We start from the raw sequence: 18,213 nt of genomic DNA on the forward strand, positions 1-18,213 counted from the left end.
TCATATAGAAGATTGTCTTGACTTTACTAACCTGGAGTTTGATAGGGGCAAAATTTTATTCAATACTTCATATTTAGAGGTGCTGCTAAATATTGTTTCCTAAAAAGAAAGAAAGCATGAATTTAAAAATTGTAATGATAAACCATTGGCACTATGGTCCTAGAGCTATGCCATATATATATATATGTATTTTTTTTTTTTATCCTCACCCAAGGACATTTTTTGTTCAGATTGAGTGGGAGGGAGAGAGAGGGAGGGAGAGAGAGAGAGAGAGGGAGAGAGAGAGAGAGAGAGAGAGAGAGAGAGAGAGAGAGAGAGAGAGAGAAACATCGACGTGAAAGGGACACATCAAGTGGCTACCACCCGCATGACCAACCAGGGCCGGGAACAAACTGCAACAGAGGTACATGCCCTTAGCGGGAACCGAACCCGGGTCTCTGAACCGCAGGCCGATGCTCTAACCACTGAGCCAAACTGGCCAGGGATATATATGTTTTTTGTTGTTGTTGTTGTTGTTGTTGTTAAAAATGTAATCCCCTTACCTCATACCTGTGAGAAAGACTTATAAAAAAGACAGGAGGTAATAAATGCTGGTGAGGATAAAGAGAAAAGGGAACCCTTGTGCACTATTGGTGGGAATATAAATTGGTGCAGCTACTATGGAAAACAGTATGGAGGTTCCTCAAGAAATTAAAAATAGAGCTAGATGATCCAGCAATTCCACTTCTGGGTATTTATCCAAAGGAAACAAAATCACTATCCTGAAGACATACTTGCACCTCATGTTCATTGCAGCATTAGTTATAATAGCCAAGACATGGAAGCAACCCAAGCATCCATTATGGATGAATGGATAAGGAAATTGTTATTATTCAGCCATAATAAAGAAGGAAATCCTGCCATTTGTGACAACATGGATAGACCTTAAGGACATGATGCTAAGTGGAATAAGTCAAACAGAGAAAGACAAATACCACATGATCTCACTTATATGTGGAATTTAAAAAAACAAACTCATAGGAACAGATAAGATCCATGGTTGCTAGAGGCAGGGGGTGGGGGAATAAGGCGAAGATGGTCAAAAGGTAATACTTCCAATTATAAGATAAATACATTCTGGGGATGTAATGTACAACACGATGACTATAGTTAACAATACTATATATTTGTATATCTGAAAGTTGTTAAGAGAGTAGATCTTAAGGTTTTCATGACTAGGAAAAAATGGTAAGTATCCTGGGAAGAAACATCTAGCATGTGATATAAGCCAGGGAAGAAAACAAGCAACCTCTATTCTGGATTTAAAATGAAACTCAGCTCACTGAAGTTCCTCTTGTTGACTTGCTCACTAACCAGACTCTGGACCTTGTCTGAACCTATACTTCTTGTCTGCTTGGGTTTTTGTAACATAATTGCTTTTTTCTGACTCAGATGTTCTCTCTAGGCTTGACTTCTTGCCAGACAAGACTAGCTTCCCTATATCTCCCTCAACCTCAGATTTGCTCCTCTCTCAGATTGGGCTGGAATAATCACATGGTAAACAGGGTTGTTGAGAATGGGGTACAAATGTGCAAACATTTAACAGTCATTCATTCTCAAATATTTGTGGAGCACCCATGCATAGATACAGTGACATATGAGATACAATCCTTGATCCAAAATCTCAGCACTGAGTGGATGAGATAGCGAAGTAAAAAGGCAATGGTAATATCGTGTTAAGGAAGAAGTTATGAGCACACAGATTGCTTTGGGACCACACAGAAGGAGAATGTTTACTAAAAGCTGACCCAATGAAGAGCAAAGCTGTCCAAAAGCAGATTCAGGGTCTGCTGTCCTGGTGTGCAGCCAATGAGTCTCTTTGTCACAACCCACCATGAAGACAAGTTAAGGCTACAACAATATGAAGAAGATGGAGGGAAGAGAGAACAGAGCAACCTTAACAACCTAAATGTCATATTAAACACCTACCAGGAAGCACACATCTTACCTGTCCTCGGAAAATCTGGATGCTTCTTATAACGCGTTTTAAGAGGCCAACCTGCTCTGTGAGCTGGAGTCTGTTTTCCTGTAACTGCTTATTTTCTTTATCCAGGAAAAATACTCTAAGAATGGGATAAATCAGAGGCATAACTAAAATGTACATCGTTACTAAAAACTAAAAACTACGTCCCACTTCCCACTAGCTCTGGGTCTTAGCCCATTGTCCAGATTTTAGAACAAACTTTGGCAGACCAAGTGAAAATTCATAAGCTTTAGGCCTGTGCATAGTCATCCAATACCTACTGAGAGCAGGGACATACTATGTGCAAGAGAATGAAAGGCATAGTTCTAGCCCTTGAATCATTTAAGGAAGGATATGATCGCATTTAGGAATGGAACTGATAAAAGAGACTGCATCCCTTCAAAGAAAGTAACTGCCCAGCCTACATCTGGTCTATCTCCCACAGTCATCCCATACATCAGCAGCAGCAGCAACCATTCATTCGCGTACTTCCCATGTACTTAGGCACTACAACCTATCCACACAGAAAGCACTTCAAACTTTGCATGTATCAGCTCATTTAATCCTCACAACAACACTGTGAAATAGTGTCATGAAGCCTATTTCACAGGTGAGGCAACTGAAGCTCAGAGAGGGGACACTAACTTGTGTAAGAGGATAAACCAGAAAGTGGCAGAGCTGGGATGCCAGCCCAGAACTTTCAGACCTCTAAAGCCTGAGCTCCTGACCGCTACCCCAGGCCCGCTCTCCAGGGCTACAGTTTACACAGACACATGACAGGACAATAGTTTTGAGCAGAGGTTTGTATTTGAATGCTGCCACTTACTAGCTGTGTCACCTTGGCAAATTATTAAATCTGAGCCTCAGTTTCCCCATCTGTAAAACGAGGAACCATCCTGTAGAAGAAATTTACTCTAAGTCAAATCCAGGTGACCAGAGTGTGCCTTCAGGAGGGCAAGACAGGAACATTACTAACGTGAAGGCAAGGGTAATGAGTCAGTTGTGCTGAGGCTGTCAGAGCAATGACGTCGTTTGAGAAGGGCAATAAATGATACAGAATATAGAGGGGAGACACAGATCGTAAAACATAATCAGAGATTCTCCAGGCCTGCCTGGAGGAGCAGGTACCCAAATCAGTGGGAAGTGCCAGTCTGCCTGGCAGATCTCCCAGACTGCAGTGCAATGGGGTCTAGCTAGCATCAGGCTGCTGAGGTTCACATGCTGCCCTGCCACTACCTAGGCTGGTGAGTTCCCTGACCAATCTGGACCTCAGCTGCTCACTCATAAAATAAGGCTGTAATAGTGTCTTCCTCCTGGGATTGGTGTGAAAATTAAATAAATATATTTAGAGAGAGTTTAGAACAGTGCCTCGCATATAGTAAGTGCTCCAAAAAGTGTTAATTGCTATAGGTATTATTGGTGATACTGTCTGTTAAGATCAACCCACTCTCTGCTCTAAGTCTGTGCTCTGAAAAAACTTTTCATTGCAATGAAAGTTTTCCTATAAGAGAATGCTTGGGCTGGCTGATATGTGAATCCTTAACCTGTTGGGAATATTCTCCTTACAAATTAATACACTGGTAATCCTGTGGGTTTCGAGAATTTCAGTTACTAGAATAAACCGAAAGAGCCTACTTCTCTCTTGGTTTACCTTGATTCTGTAGGTATCAAATGATAAAAATGAGTGTCAGCACACACAAAGTAATAGGCCAGAATGAGCATGGCTGGGTTCTCAAGGAGGCAATGCCACCATTAAAGAGCCTACCTGAATGGCCAGCTCTCCTTCTCCATGATATTTTTCTCTTTAATTTCACAACTTCTGCTACTTGTATGAACTGCTGAAAACAGCAGATGGCAGAGCAACAGTCGTGAGACAGGCCGCAAGCTCAAAGGACACTCTCAGGAAACATCTCTGTTGAGGGGAAGACACCTCATTTGGAGCTCACTGGCAATTCGAGCAGGACCACACCTACCTGTGCTGCACAGAAGATATTGTGCATCTGTTGTCTTCGATCAATTTTTCTTGCTCCGTGAGTTGCTCCAGAAGTTTCCGATTTTCTAGGAGCAAGTTATTATTTTGGGCAAGGATCTGGTCCTGGAATGCCTTCTCCTAGAATAAGAGCAAAAGCACCCTAATTACCTCAGCAGGAGAAATGATAAATTTAAGAACATCAGCCTGTTTATAACTCCGATGGCAAATTTCCCTTATTTATTTTTTCTTTCCTGAGGTCATGCTGTTTTCACTTGTTTGCTGACATTGTCAGCTAGATTGTCCTTCTATATATTTTAGCTACTATGTCATGTATTTTGTTTGGATATTTACTCATGCTTTTAGGTTAATATTTTAAAATATCTGAGCACTCAACTTCTAATAAGATCCCAATAATCTCATCCATACTCCAACTCCATTTATATCAAATCACAAATACATAAAATTGAATTCTCTGAAGCCCCAGGCTAAAAATCATTTCCAGATAACACATTTCCATATGCTTTTATATGTAATTATATTCTTTTTAAGGCAAAGAGAGGAAGATGGGAATTGAACCGTCTGACTTGGCAACCAGTGTCAGGATCTCAGTCGGCGTGGCAATGAGGCATGCCAGCCAGGCACTGATAGCATTCTTGCAGTGACGATGCTGAAATGATTTCTAGCTGAACACCATGCTTCATTTTCTACCAACGATTTCCCCTGAAAGCAATAGCAAGTGAAGTTATAGGTAAAATGATAAAGGAGTGTATTTTGGGAAAAAACATTCTTAGAGTGAGTCAGTAGATATTAGTAAATATCACTTGTTGAGGAGTTAAAGCTCAAAAGCATAGAAGTCCCTTCTCATTTTTTTAATTTTTAAAAAAGATATGTTTTCATTGATTTTTAGAGAGAGAGGAAGGGAGAGAGAGGTAGGAACATCAATGTGTGCCCTGGCCGGTTTGGCTCAGCAGTTAGAGAGTCAGCCCATGGACCAGAGAGACCCGGGTTCAGTTCCCGCTAAGGGCACGTACCTCGGTTGCAGTTTGTCCCTGGCCCCAGTTGGGGTTGTGTGGCTGGCAGCCAGTCGATATGTCTCTCTCACATTGATGTTTCTCTCTCTCTCTTCTTCCCTCTCTTCCTCCTGATCTATCTGAAGATGAGCGCAGAAATGTCCTCGGGTGAGGATAAAAAAGAAAGAAACATCGATGTGAGAGAGAAACACTGATCGGCTGCCTCACACATGCCCCCTATTGGGGATCGAGCCTGAAACCCAGGCATGTGCCCTGACCTGGAATCCAACCAGGACCTCTCAGTCCATAGGACGATGCTCAATCCAGTGAGCAACACCAGCCAGGCCCCCCTTTCATTTCACTGGTAACCTGGCAATAGTAGCAGGCAGGTGCTTTCACCTTTTCATGTGTGTTTCTCACCTGCCAATAGTGGGAGGGACTGGAGGTAGGAGAATAAGAATGGCCTCTGGCAGGAGGGTGAATCATAGGGTTAAGAGGGGTAATTTTCTTTCTCTTAAATAATATAATGATATAGAGTATTCAGAAAAGACCAAAGCTACAGTACATACACTTAATGGCAGTGAGCAAAAGGTCCAATTACTCTTTCTTAGCCTCTGCTGGTTTTCTATCTCCAATATCTTTCATGGAGACCTGTGGTTCTTTGGGTAGATGTATTTGTGTCCTGGGACTGCCATAATAAATTCCCACAAATTGGGAGAATTAAAACAACAGGAATTTATTTTCTCACAGTCTAGAGGCTCTAAATCTAAAGTAAAAATGTTGGGCCCTGGTCAGTTATCTCAGTTGGTCAGAGCATCGTCCCATACGCCAAGGTTTCGGGTCCTATCCCTGGTCAGGGCACATACAAGCACCAACCAATGAATGCATAAATAAGTGGAATAACAAATTGATGTTTCTCTCTCTCAAAAATCAATCAATCAATAAATTTTTAAAAATCCTCACCCGAGGACATTTTTCCACTTTTTGTTCAGATAGAGTGGGAGGGAGAGAGAAGAAGAGAGCGAGCGAGAGAGAAACATTGATGTGAAAGGGACACATTGAGGCTGCCTCCTGCACGACCCAACCAGGGCTGGGGACAAACTGCAACCGAGGTACATGCCCTTAGCAGGAACCGAACCCGGGTCTCTCTGGACCACAGGCCAACGCTCTAACTGCTGAGCCAAAGTGGCCAGGGCAATAAATAAAAATTTTTTAAAAATGTTGATAGGTTTAGTTTCTTCAGGGGACTCCAAGGGAGATTCTGTTCCATGCTTCTTTCCTAGCTGGTGGTGGTTAGTAATCCTTGGTGTCCCTTGGCTTGTAGCTTCATCACTCCAATCTCTGCCTCCATCATCACACGCCTTCCTCCCCAGTGTAAGGTCTCTGTGTTTTCTCCTTTTTTTTATAAGGACACTAGTCATATTGGACTTAGAGTTCAGTAAATTTTGTGTAGTGAAGGGATTCTTAAACTGGAGTCAACAGCCCATGGAATAACTGAAATTACATGGATTATTTTGGTATCCTTGGCACAGAGTGGTGGTAGTATAAAATTTGTTGGGTGTTGAAATGAGTATGTTAAGAGTGAGGACAGAGTTTTCAAATTTCTGAAATGGGCTAGGGATCTCAAGAAGGGACAACATTACTGGTAGAGTCAGTTGCTCTCCACGTTGGATTTATTTAGTTTAATTATCTCAAGACCATTCTGCCTTAGATTCCAACCACCTGTCCCATTTTCCCCCTACCCACACACCAGCAAGTCACAATGGCAATAAGGCAAATGTAAGGACACCATGGATATTCAGAAACAAGCTTGAAGGCGCTAGTTACAGACTGATAGAGGAATAGGGATCAGCTATTTTCACTGCCATTTAGAACTGAAAGAAGTTTGAGGCAAATGAGGGCTTATAGAAAGTAGGAACAAGCTACTGAGGGTGTTTCAGAACTCTGCTAAACGGTGCTTAGGAAAATATACTTTCACTTGGAGGCAAGGCACAGTCACAGCTGGCAGTGCAGACTATTTTCAGTGTCCAGTTTGGTTTCGCATCACTACGAGTCTTTTTTTTTTTTTTTTTTTAATTTATCCTCACCCGAGGACATTTTTTTCCATTTTTTGCACAGATAGAGTGGGAGGGAGAGAGAGGAAGAGAGAGAGAGATCGATGTGACAGGGACACATCGAGTGGCTGCCACTCGCACGACCAACCAGGGCCGGGGACAAACTGCAACCGAGGTACATGCCCTTAGCGGGAACCGAACCTGGGTCTCTCCGGACCGCAGGCTGACGCTCTAACCGCTGAGCCAAACCGGCCAGGGCTCACTACGAGTCTTAAATCCTTGTTGGCTGAGCTTGAACAGTTACACACGTTGAAAGAAGGTGGAAAGAAAAGACATGAAGACACGGGCTATGAAGAGGCCACAAATAAATTTGGAAAGGGAGTGGGCTTTCTGTAGATGACTGACCACGTGCATCATCAGGGAGCTCTTCACTTTTTTCTCACCTTTTCTAATTTTTGCCGCAGTATTCCGTTTTCATTTTCAAGTAGTTTAATTCTGTCATCGCGTTGCTCTACTTCATGAATGAAGCGATTCTTGACTCTGTGAAGCTTGGTTTTGTGATCATAACATTTTTTATTATAGTTTCTGTAAAATAAATACAGGCACACTTGAACACAGTGAAAATTTTTTTTGCCTCCTCAGTATGCATCTTTCTTGGGTTTCCTCTCCTTGCTTTGTCAGGGCCTGGAACCAGGGAGGGATACCTGTCTTGCCTCCCATTTGCAATACTTCTTGCCCCCAAGTGGGGGAATGGGCCAAAGATAACCTCCTACAGAACACCAGCTTTTAGTCATCACCATGGCCTCAAGTCTCTGGCTTATCTTGGTCTTGAGCTGATGGGTGTAAGCCATACTTACAAGCTTAATTTTGGAAACTCCTTGACTTCTGATCCTCGCTCCACTGATTCAGTAACTAGTTTTGAACTGTCTAGTTCTTAGCTATACCCTTGTATAGTAATATAACCCACTTCAGTTTTGCCTATTTTCCAGATAGCTAGGTCTGCTTTCAGCCCTTGCCTTCAGTCTGGCCTAAATGCCAGTTCTATGTAGGTCTCTGCTCAGAACTCTTACTCTGATTCCGATATAAATCTTACTTACCGCCAACAAGCACATAAAAAGATATTCAACATGATTAGCTATTAAGAAAATGCAACCGAAAACTATAATGAGATATAACTCCACCTCCACTAGGATGGCTAAAATAAAAAAGAAAGGTGGTAACAGTGCTGACAAGGATGTAGAGAAATTGCAATTCTCACATGCTGCTAGTAGGAATGGCAAATGGCACAACCTCTTTGGAAAAAGCCTGGCATTTCCTCAGATGGTTAAACATAGAGCCATATGACCCAGCCATTCCCCTCCTAGAGAAATTCCAAGAGAAATGAAAACATACGTCCACACAAAAACTGTATATGAATGTTCATAGTAGCACTATTCATAAAAGCAAAAAGGTGGAAACAACCCACATTTCCATCAACTGACTGAATAAACAAGATGTGGTGTATACATACAATGGAATATTATTCAACCTTAAAAAGGAAATTTTGACACATGCTAAATTATAGAAATGTGGAGAAAAATCCAATTTCTAATATGATCAGTATTATATTGTATTTTTTTAGTTTTTAGTGTTTTTTTAAAAATTAATCCTCACCCAAGGATATTTTCCCATCGAATTTTAGACAGAATGGGAGGGAGTGGGAGGGAGAGTGGGGGAGAGAGAGAGAAACATCAATGTGAGAGAGATACATTGATTGGCTGCCTCCTGCACGACCCTGACCAGCAACTTGGGTATGTGCCCTTGACCAGAATCAAACCCATGACCCTTCAGGCTGATGCTCTAACTGCTGAGCCAAACAGGCCAGGGCTCCTTTTAGTCTTTTTATAAGCATGTTTTGTTTAAACATTGTCTACATTAAAATTTTTATCATATGCTCTTTTCACAGACTATATCTTAATCATTTCCCCATGCGGTTATCTAGTCTTCACAGCCACCATCTTTTACAGTGGTAATATGTCCCATGAATATATTATACTTGACCTAACTAATTCCTATTGCTGATGTGCAGGTTTCTTCCTGTAGTGTTATGTATGGTTGCAAGAGTGCTGCAGTCCAAGTGAGGGCTTAGAGCCTTCGCTTGCATTGCTGGCTTGCTGTTTGGCACACCTGGTGATTTGGTCAGAAGTTCTGTTGGCCAACTTGCCTGAAGAACATGTGGCTTTGTTAACTACTAGCACCATGAGGCAGCACAATACTGATGTTCTAAAATTCAGGGACAGCTTTTTGCTTATGTTTAAATAAAACCAGATGGCCTTTCTATTCTTTCTATCCCAAAGAAGCAAGGAATTTGTTCCTCTGGAAGAGTGGATGGGAAAGCGTGGAAAAAATGAGCATTGTCCATAAAGGTCAGGTCTGGGATCTGGGGAATGAAAACAGAAATGAACCTAGAGTTTTGACAGTTCCTTCCATTTTCATTCCTAAAGCTGTAGTTTTCAACCCTGCATGCACATCAGAGTCACATGGGGAGGCTTTTAGCAGAATATCAATCCCCAAGCCTTATCTGAAGAGTATGATTTCATTAATCTATGTTGGGGCCCAGGCATATGCAGCAAGGGTTAGGATCCACTGTCCAAAAGGCTATGGACAAATAACATGGGAAAATATTCAGCCTCACTGCCCATCAGAACAACTCAAAATAAAATAACAGTCAAGCCGCCTGGTGTGGCTCAGTGGTTGAACGTCGACCCATACACCAAGAGGTCGCTGGTTGGATTCCCGGTCAGGGCACATGCCCGGGTTGTGGGCCCAATCCCCAGTTGAGGGCATGTGGGAGGCAGCCAATCAATGTTCTCTCTCATCAGTGTTTCTGTCTCTCTCTCCCTCTCCCTTCCTCTCTCTCTAAAATCAATAAAGGGGAAAAAAAAACCAGTCATGTAATTTATGACTACATGAGCATTAAAAATCATAGCATATGTTGAGCTAAAGAAGTTCAGACATAAAAGATTACATGCAGTATGAGTCCTCTTAGATGGAGTTTTAGCAGAGAGAAATCAGAAGAGGGAATGCCTGGGAGGAGGTTGTGGGGAGAAGGAGATACAGATTGACTGCAAAAAGGTAGGAGAGAACTTTGAGGGATAATGAGAATGTTCTGTATCTTGACTGAAGCAGTGGTTATGTCAGTGTATACATTTATTGAAACTCATCAAATTGTACATTTAAAACCTGTGCATTTATAATAAGTAAGTTATACCTCAATTAAAATAAATAATATTGGGACAATTTCATCAATAGCAGCACCCAGGGCTAATGAGGATACAGTGAAACTGCTACTCTTCTACAATGATGACAGAAAATTTGGGTAGGGTGCTTCTGAATTGTTGTCAATACATTTCAAGATCCAGAGTACCAGCTTTTTGACCAGTAATTCCACCCCTGGGAATTTAGTTGATAAAAATAATTTTTAAAATGAAAAGTATATACACGAAAATGTTTTTTTTCAGTGTTATTTTGAATAAAAATGTGAATCGTAGGCCAGTGAGAAATTTTTAACTAATTAGGACTGTGTTGTGAGGGTTGACTCCGGCAGGCCTAGAACTGCCCTGAGCTATTTTGCTAAAGTTCTCGTTTGGCACTGAACACTGGTCAAGGAATGAAAATACTGATTACAACTGTGTTGCTTTGTAAACACAGGTCCATGGAGTTTCATGGCAGTTTGCATCAGCTTGTCAGCATTGTTTATTGATAACAATGAGATTTATGATTTGTACCTAGTCTCAGTGAGACCCCAGGAAGGCTCTGCTCTTGAGGCTGGTTACATTGCAGAGATATGCTTACATGACCAGTAGAATATTTTTTAAAATCTCAGTTGAGAATCCATTTCGGGATCCTGGTTGTTAGGTATTTAGTGCACATTTCTGGTTCGTGACCCGAGAGAGGAGGTGCACCCAGGCATGGCCCTCGCATAGGGAAGGCCTCTGGGCTCCTGCCTCGCGGCTCTGGATGGCCTGCTGTGAGACCATGGCTGTGACGGTACCCTGCCTCTATTCTGTTGCCACTTTGTGTCCTTCTGCAGTGAGCTGTACATTGGTAAGCGCTGTCACTGGGATTCTGTTAGTCTTCTTTAGCAATCAAGCCCAGTTTAACTGGCATTGTTAGTGCATGACTTGTCAACTTTATGAAACTTTATGCTTTACAAAAATAAGCAAATTCAAAGACTCTAGCAACACTGCACAATGCTGACGAGATGATATCAAGAGAAAGAGAATATAAAATTTTCTCTAAGCTAAAATAGTAAAATCATGAAACTATAAAATTATGTTTAGACAGAGGACAAGGAGAGAACATGTGATGGATTCTGAGTAAGTGTTTTGCAAATTCAAAAATTTTCATTGTTCTTTAATTATTTGTGAAATGGATGAAAAAAATGTAACTCCCAAGAAACCAAATGTCATTTTACCTTTGGAGGCTGATATTGACCTATCATATACCAGGATTATATAATATATAATATATATATACACATATAATATATATAATACATGTATTATATATAGATTCGGTATCAATTAATTTGGCAAGCAGTGTGGCACTTTACATACTCTAGCTCTAGTACTTCATTCTCTCACCTCCATATAATGTAGAAAGAGCACTGCATAGGTTATCAGAGGGCTGAGTTCTTCTCTAAGATTTGTAAGCAGCATGAATTAAACCCTTGACCATGATTTCTACATTTCTTAGTGATATAATGATCAAAGCAAGATAATGAATATTGCCCTGGCCGGCTCAGCAGTTAGAGCGTCGGCCTGTGGACCAAAAAGTCACGGTTTCGACTCCAGTCAAGAGCCATGCCTTGGTTGCCGTTGGTTCCCAGCCCTGGTCGGGGTCACGCAGGAGGTAACCAACTGATGTGTCTCTCTCATATCAATGTTTCTCTCTCTCTCTCCCTTACTCCCTCACTCCCTCCAGCTCTATCTGAAGATTAATGTAAAAAAAATATATATCCTTGGGTGAAGATTACAAAACAACAACAGGCTACCAAGAGTACTGATGTTGCTAAAGGTGTGACAGTGCTCATGAGATAATGATCACAGGCAACTGAGAAAGTTTAAAACGGAATCATTTGGGGGGACTCTAGAATGGATTAATTCAATTTACATTATTTCTCATGGGGAAAAAAAAGATTCAGTTTTTGAACAAATCACTTCTTAAACAGACTTCCAGAATGAATAAAGTTTGAGAACCGAGGTTTCACTGTATCATTAACATCATCAACATAGTAAGGAAGGACATAAAAGAATAAGAAACTTCAATCTGTAAAGGAATAAAACAGAAGACTACAGAACTGGGAGCAGAGGAGTTGGTCATGGAGAAAAAACAAAAAATGAATTAATATAATAATATCTGTGTGCTAGACACTGTTCTAAGTACATACTTTACATATATTTATTCACTTAATTCTCACAACAACCTTAGGAGATAAGTAATGTTATTTTGCCCATTTTAAAGATGAAGGACCTCAGACACAAAGCACTTATATAACTCACCCAAGGTCACACAGCTGGTTTCTAATAGAAACAAGATTTGTACCCAGGCAGTATGGCTTCAGAGTCCATACTCTGAACTACTGTGCTACCTTCCAGAGAGGAGGAGAGCAGGAGGAATCTGGTGAAATGATGACCAGGAAACAGAATGAAAGAGCGGGAAGAGTCCTGGCTGGTTTGGCTCAGCGGTTAGAGCGTCAGCCTGCGGTCCAGAGACCCGTATTCGGTTCCCGCTAAGGGTATGTACCTCGGTTGCAGTTTGTCCCCGACCCTGGTTGGGTCGTGCGGGTGGCAGCCACTTGATGTGTCCCTTTTACGTTGATGTTTCTCTTTTTCTCTCTCTTCCTCTCTTTCCCTCCTGCTCTATCTGAACAAAAAGTGAAAAAATGTCCTCGGGTGAGGATAAAAAAAAAAAGAATGAAAGAACAGGAAGATCAGGAACGCACATTTTTATTGAGCACCTATTATATATCAGGAGCTACAGATAAACAGATGAATGAGATTGCGGCCCATGCTCCTGAAAAGCCTACAGTGTGGTGAAGAAGACAGGTGGCAAAATCACATTATTTCAAAACAACACGGCAAGCTCTTAAATAAGTACACAGAGGCATGTACAAAGGGCTATAGGGACACCTGAATGAACACATCTTCCAGCCCAGGCTGCTGGTGTCAAGAAAGCCTTTTTGGAGAAGGTGACTGCTAGTCTAAGAAGTATGAGCTGAAATGAAAAGGTGAAATGGGGAGAGGGTGGTCCAGGCTGAGGAAGGTATTGGGGGGGGGGGGCATGAAGGCAAGTGAGGAGGAGGGTGCATTTGGAGAAAAGCAAGAATTTCCCTTCCAAAGAGAACTTGTTTTTGTTTACCTCATATGGACATCAATCTGCTTCACAAATCTCCTACACTCCTTATGTAGAGCTTTCTTCTCTTGCTGCAACCCAGACACCTTCTTCAACAATTCCTGGTTGCTCTTGAGATACTGAAAAACATTTTTTAAAATGAGAATATTCTGTGCTGAATAAAGGTATGATGTTGATGGATGATGCTGATGGAATGTAAACTGACAAAGCCTTTCTGCTGCAAAAGGCTTACAGTGGCTCCAGCTTCTGATACCAGAGTCACTTCCTGTGATTTCTGCTCTTCCAGATTTTCTGAAAGCTAGCAGCTCTTTTCCTCGACTTTTGCCACCAGCCTTTCCAATAGTTTTACAAGCATCTAATTATCTATATAAAAAGTCTTCCAGTTTGAAGTACATAAAGTGAGAGCTACTTTCCTGACCTAACCCTGACCAATGAAGTATCTGGTTCTAGAAAGCATTCCAGCGAATAGGTCCTCAAATATGGGAAGCTCAAAGATTGGTTATCTGACCAGGTTAGATTTAAAGGCAGTATGATATTATCACTAGTGCTAGATATCCATGACATAAGGCTTGATTTAATTATAACTTACAGTTACCTGTCATGAAGTACTCTGGGAGACCACATGACTGGTACAAAGAATGTTACAGAAGAATTAAGAAGTACAAGGAGTTTGGGGTGGGGGTGAGGTTAGCCACATTCGACCATGTCAATGAGCTTTCAAGGAGATAATGTCCAACTTGGGGATTTAATTATTTTTATTTATTTATTTATTTTTTTTATCCTCACCGGAGGACATTTTTCCATTTTTTGTTCAGGTAGAATGGGAGGGAGAGAGAGGAACAGAGAGAGAGAGAGAAACATCGACGTGAAAGGAACACATCGAGTGGCTGCCACCCGCATGACCAACCAGGGCCGGGGACAAACTGCAACCGAAGTACGCGCCCTTAGCGGGAACCAAATCCGGGTCTCTCAGGACCACAGGCCGACGCTCTAACCGCTGAACCAAACCGGCCAGGGCAGGGGATTTAATTATTGAAACAAGGCACAGTCAGAGACTCAGAGCGCTTCTATAAATGCTCTGAGAGAACCTCTTCTCTCTTGTAGGCAGCAGGTCAATGTATCCAAAAACAAAATCCCAAATTTCATCAAGTAGTTTGCAGAATGACAGCACAAGTTGACTTCACAGCCTTGCCAGGTCTCTTTTTTGAAAAAGAATGCTTTGTTTGGGAATGCATGGAAATTTGAGAAATGGGAATGAATACATTTGGCAGGATTCCAAAGACTGAGCACCCTGGACTTCCAGGTTCTACCCAGCCTCTATTGTCTGCATAAGCAGTTCTTTCTTTGCTCTTAGGAGATCAGCCACTCTTGCCTTGGTCTCTTATTGAGTTCTCTTGAGGCAGTTATCCCATAAGAGGATACCTCTTGTTCTCAAAATCCACCTCTATGCTGCCACTACTCATTGCCTCCAATCCTACAACTAGAGTCAGATCCTAGGACATCCCAGGGTATAGGGCTTGAGTTTAGGTCCTGATCTGGGAGGACTACCATACTGAAAAGATGAAACTATGTTGCCAACTTAAATTGGCAGAAATCTGAGAAATATATATAAGAATGTATTTGTAGGGTGTTATACTACAAAGAAAGAAATATAATGTCGAATAGGTCAAATTTATTGATATGGATGCACTTAATAGGGATTCTGGATGTAATGTGTTTAACTTGAACACCTAAAATGACTTCAACAGTTTGCTTTGTTGAAATTTGGATTCAACAATGGCTCATGCTAAATGATGTTAAGATGTTATACCTTCCTGATATAAGAAAGAGGAAGAAATCCAAAGGCTTAAGCACTAAACTTAACACTAGCAAGTAGATGAATGGGCAGTCAGCAGATGAGGGGCTTCACGAAGAGTCCCTACAAATCCCCCACTTTAGTGCTGCAGGTTCATTTCTGAACGTCTGCATTTATTGAAAGCCAGAGCAGTTCTTTCTGACCTCCTTACCCTCAACTCTCCCTTCCAACCATTGTATAGGCATGTTATTCCCTGTGTTAAATCCCTTTCTGTTTGAAATACCTAGAGTAAATTCTGCTTTCCTGACTGAACTCTGACTAAACTAATGGGTAAAGCCCTGGGCACTCAATAATGATTAGCTATCGCTCTACGGCAGCGATTTTCTACCATTTTCATCTCATGGCACACATAAACTAAAATCACTAAAATTCTGCGGCACACCAAAATATTTTTTTTCCAATCTGACAAAAAAAATAGATATATTTTGATTCATTCACACTGTATGGCTATTGTTGTGTTGGCTGTTGTCATTTTTTAAAATTTGACAGTCTAAGGGGAAAGAGGTCAGTGCCCCTGACTAAATAGTCAGGTATTGTATGTTTTAAAAATTCTTGCCGCATTCCGGTTGGAAGTCACTGCTCTTGGGAACTGGAAAACTAAGAAGCGTGTCTATATACTTTCTTACCGCATCAGATTTTCTTTTATTATTTTCCAGTTGTTTAAGTTGGGCCTCTTGTTGCTGAATTCTGTATTGTTGCTGAAAATTGGTCCTTTCCAGTACGTTCTCTTTATCCTGTAAGATTTTAACTTCCTTTTGTAGCTCATTTATATTCTGATCTAGGAGTTTCCTGAGGGCAATTAATATACATTAAATCACACTGTGAATTGCAAAGCTTTGTGAATAAAACTCTTTGAGATAAAATTGTTTTGTTTTGTTTTTAATCTTCATCCAAAGATATGTTTTTTTGTTGATTCTAGAGAGAGAGGAAGGGAGAGGGAGAGAGAGAAACATTGATGTGAGAGAGAAACAGATATGAGAAAGTAACATTGATCAGCTGCCTCCTGCAAGCACCCCGACTGGGGATCAAACCCACAATCTGGGTAGGTGCCCTGACCAGGAATTGAATAAGCAACACTTCAGAGTATGGCATGACATTCCAACCAAGTGAGCCACATAGGAAAGGTTGAGATAAAATTGTTATATTATCACAGAGGAGTTTTTTGGGTTCAGTGAGGTGGGTTATGTGTCCATAAGATAAAGGGACCAACATAGGGAACTTCCTCTGTGACAGAAACTTTTCTTATCTCTCTCTCACCAACTCTATGAAGAAGAAATAACTCTTTTTATTTCACAGGGGAAGTTGTGACAGAGTTTTAGTTACCTTGCTCGAGGTCACACAGCTAGAACAAGATAGAGACAGGGCTCTGATCTTGAATCCAGTATTCCTCCTCCTATTCCTCACTGCTTTACAAGTTGAGTCCATTGATCTTCTTGGTTCAATATGGGGTTGTTAGTTACAAACACCACTGATACTAATATATACATGTTAACACTACTGTAGCTGAATCATGAATGAGCCTGTGTTTGATGAGTGTTAAAAAAGAAATACCAGGCCCAAAATGGAGCCACCTGTGCTAAGCGTCATGTCAGTAAATCAGGACCTAGTGCAGTTTCAGCCTCTCTCAGGAATGTGACCTTTAACCAGTCAACCAAGAACTACCTGGTCAGTGCTGGTGAGCAAATCTGCTTGGTAGATCCCCATCTTTACCCAAAGGGCAGTGACTTGGCCTAAAATACTGCACTCTTTGCTAGAAACTTCCTTTCCCTGCATATCCCTTCTGCCTATAAAAGCCTTCCATTTTGTACAGCTCCTTAGAGCTCCTTTCTCTGCTAGGTGGGATGCTGCCCAACTCATGAATTGCTGAATAAAGCCAATTAGGTCCTCCAATTCACTCAGTTGAATTTTGTTTTTCGTTTTTGTTTGTTTTTTTTTTTTATCCTCACCCAAGGACATTTTTCCATTTTTTTGTTCAGACAGAGTGGGAGGGAGAAAGAGGAAGAGACAGAGAGAGAGAAACATCAACGTGAAAGGGACACATTGAGTGGCTGCCTCCTCCACGACCCAACCAGGGCCGGGGACAAACTGCAAACGAGGTACATGCCCCCAGAGGGAACCAAACCTGGGTCTCTCTGGACTGCAGACCTACGCTCTAACCGCTGAGCCAAACTGGCCCTGGCAAATTTTGTTTTTTAACATGAAGAAATTCACCCTTTTCCAAAAGGGCCATATGTACATAACTCCTTCAGAGGGAGTTTCGCCAGACTACAGTTTGTAGAATGTTTCTGGGGGTTTCAGACAAGCTTCTTTGGAGTTAGAAGATTTATGTAGACAAATATGATGATCCTCATAATATAGCAATGGTGGGCAAAATACTCACCTGAATGCTAGGTCACTAAAATATTGTTACCACATAAATAAATTTGCTTTTTCTAACTTCAGTTTTTTTTTCAGAAATCAGTGGATTATTGGGAAAGATGTATTGAAACATAGGGTTCAGATCTCTCAACCTCTAGTTCTTCTCGTGGTTCTGGATGTAAGTGCAGGCTTTCCAAGAACTGCTGGAGCTTACTTTCTACCATTTACACCCACCCCTGCACCAACACCCCCGCCTTTCAACTCTATTTCATCTAATTCGTTATATACATGAGCAATCCCTTACTATTGCTGTCTATTTCTTCTTTTTTGGTTCCATTCTGAATTTCTGATCAAGAGACCAGATTAAGACAAGCCTTGGAGCTGAAAGGGAAGTTTTAATTTGCTAGACCTGAAAACCTTAGTGGTCTGCGGTAAAATTCAGGAGTTAGAAACGGGTTGAAAAATAAGAAGTCAAAATTTAAAGAGCAACTCATGAATATGCTAGAAATTAATTTCTATATTATATGTAGGGCTTGAACAATAAAACATTAACAAGCCAGTTCTGC

General features: G+C 41.3%; 1 protein-coding gene across 1 annotated transcript in view; it reads right to left on the reverse strand.

Moving 5' to 3' along the window:
• CCDC30 (coiled-coil domain containing 30) overlaps positions 1 to 18,213 on the reverse strand; it is a 101,666-nt gene continuing 83,453 nt past the window's right edge. The window contains exons 12-17 of the mRNA XM_036256208.1: positions 15,916 to 16,078; positions 13,441 to 13,553; positions 7,482 to 7,623; positions 3,976 to 4,112; positions 1,988 to 2,102; positions 1 to 99 (exon numbers count right to left, since the gene is read on the reverse strand). Coding sequence (XP_036112101.1) covers positions 1 to 99; positions 1,988 to 2,102; positions 3,976 to 4,112; positions 7,482 to 7,623; positions 13,441 to 13,553; positions 15,916 to 16,078 — 769 coding nt within the window. The remainder of the gene's footprint in view (positions 100 to 1,987; positions 2,103 to 3,975; positions 4,113 to 7,481; positions 7,624 to 13,440; positions 13,554 to 15,915; positions 16,079 to 18,213) is intronic.

Source organism: Molossus molossus, unplaced genomic scaffold (assembly GCF_014108415.1).
Source record: "Molossus molossus isolate mMolMol1 unplaced genomic scaffold, mMolMol1.p scaffold_m16_p_12, whole genome shotgun sequence".
Taxonomy (NCBI): Eukaryota; Metazoa; Chordata; class Mammalia; order Chiroptera; family Molossidae; genus Molossus; species Molossus molossus.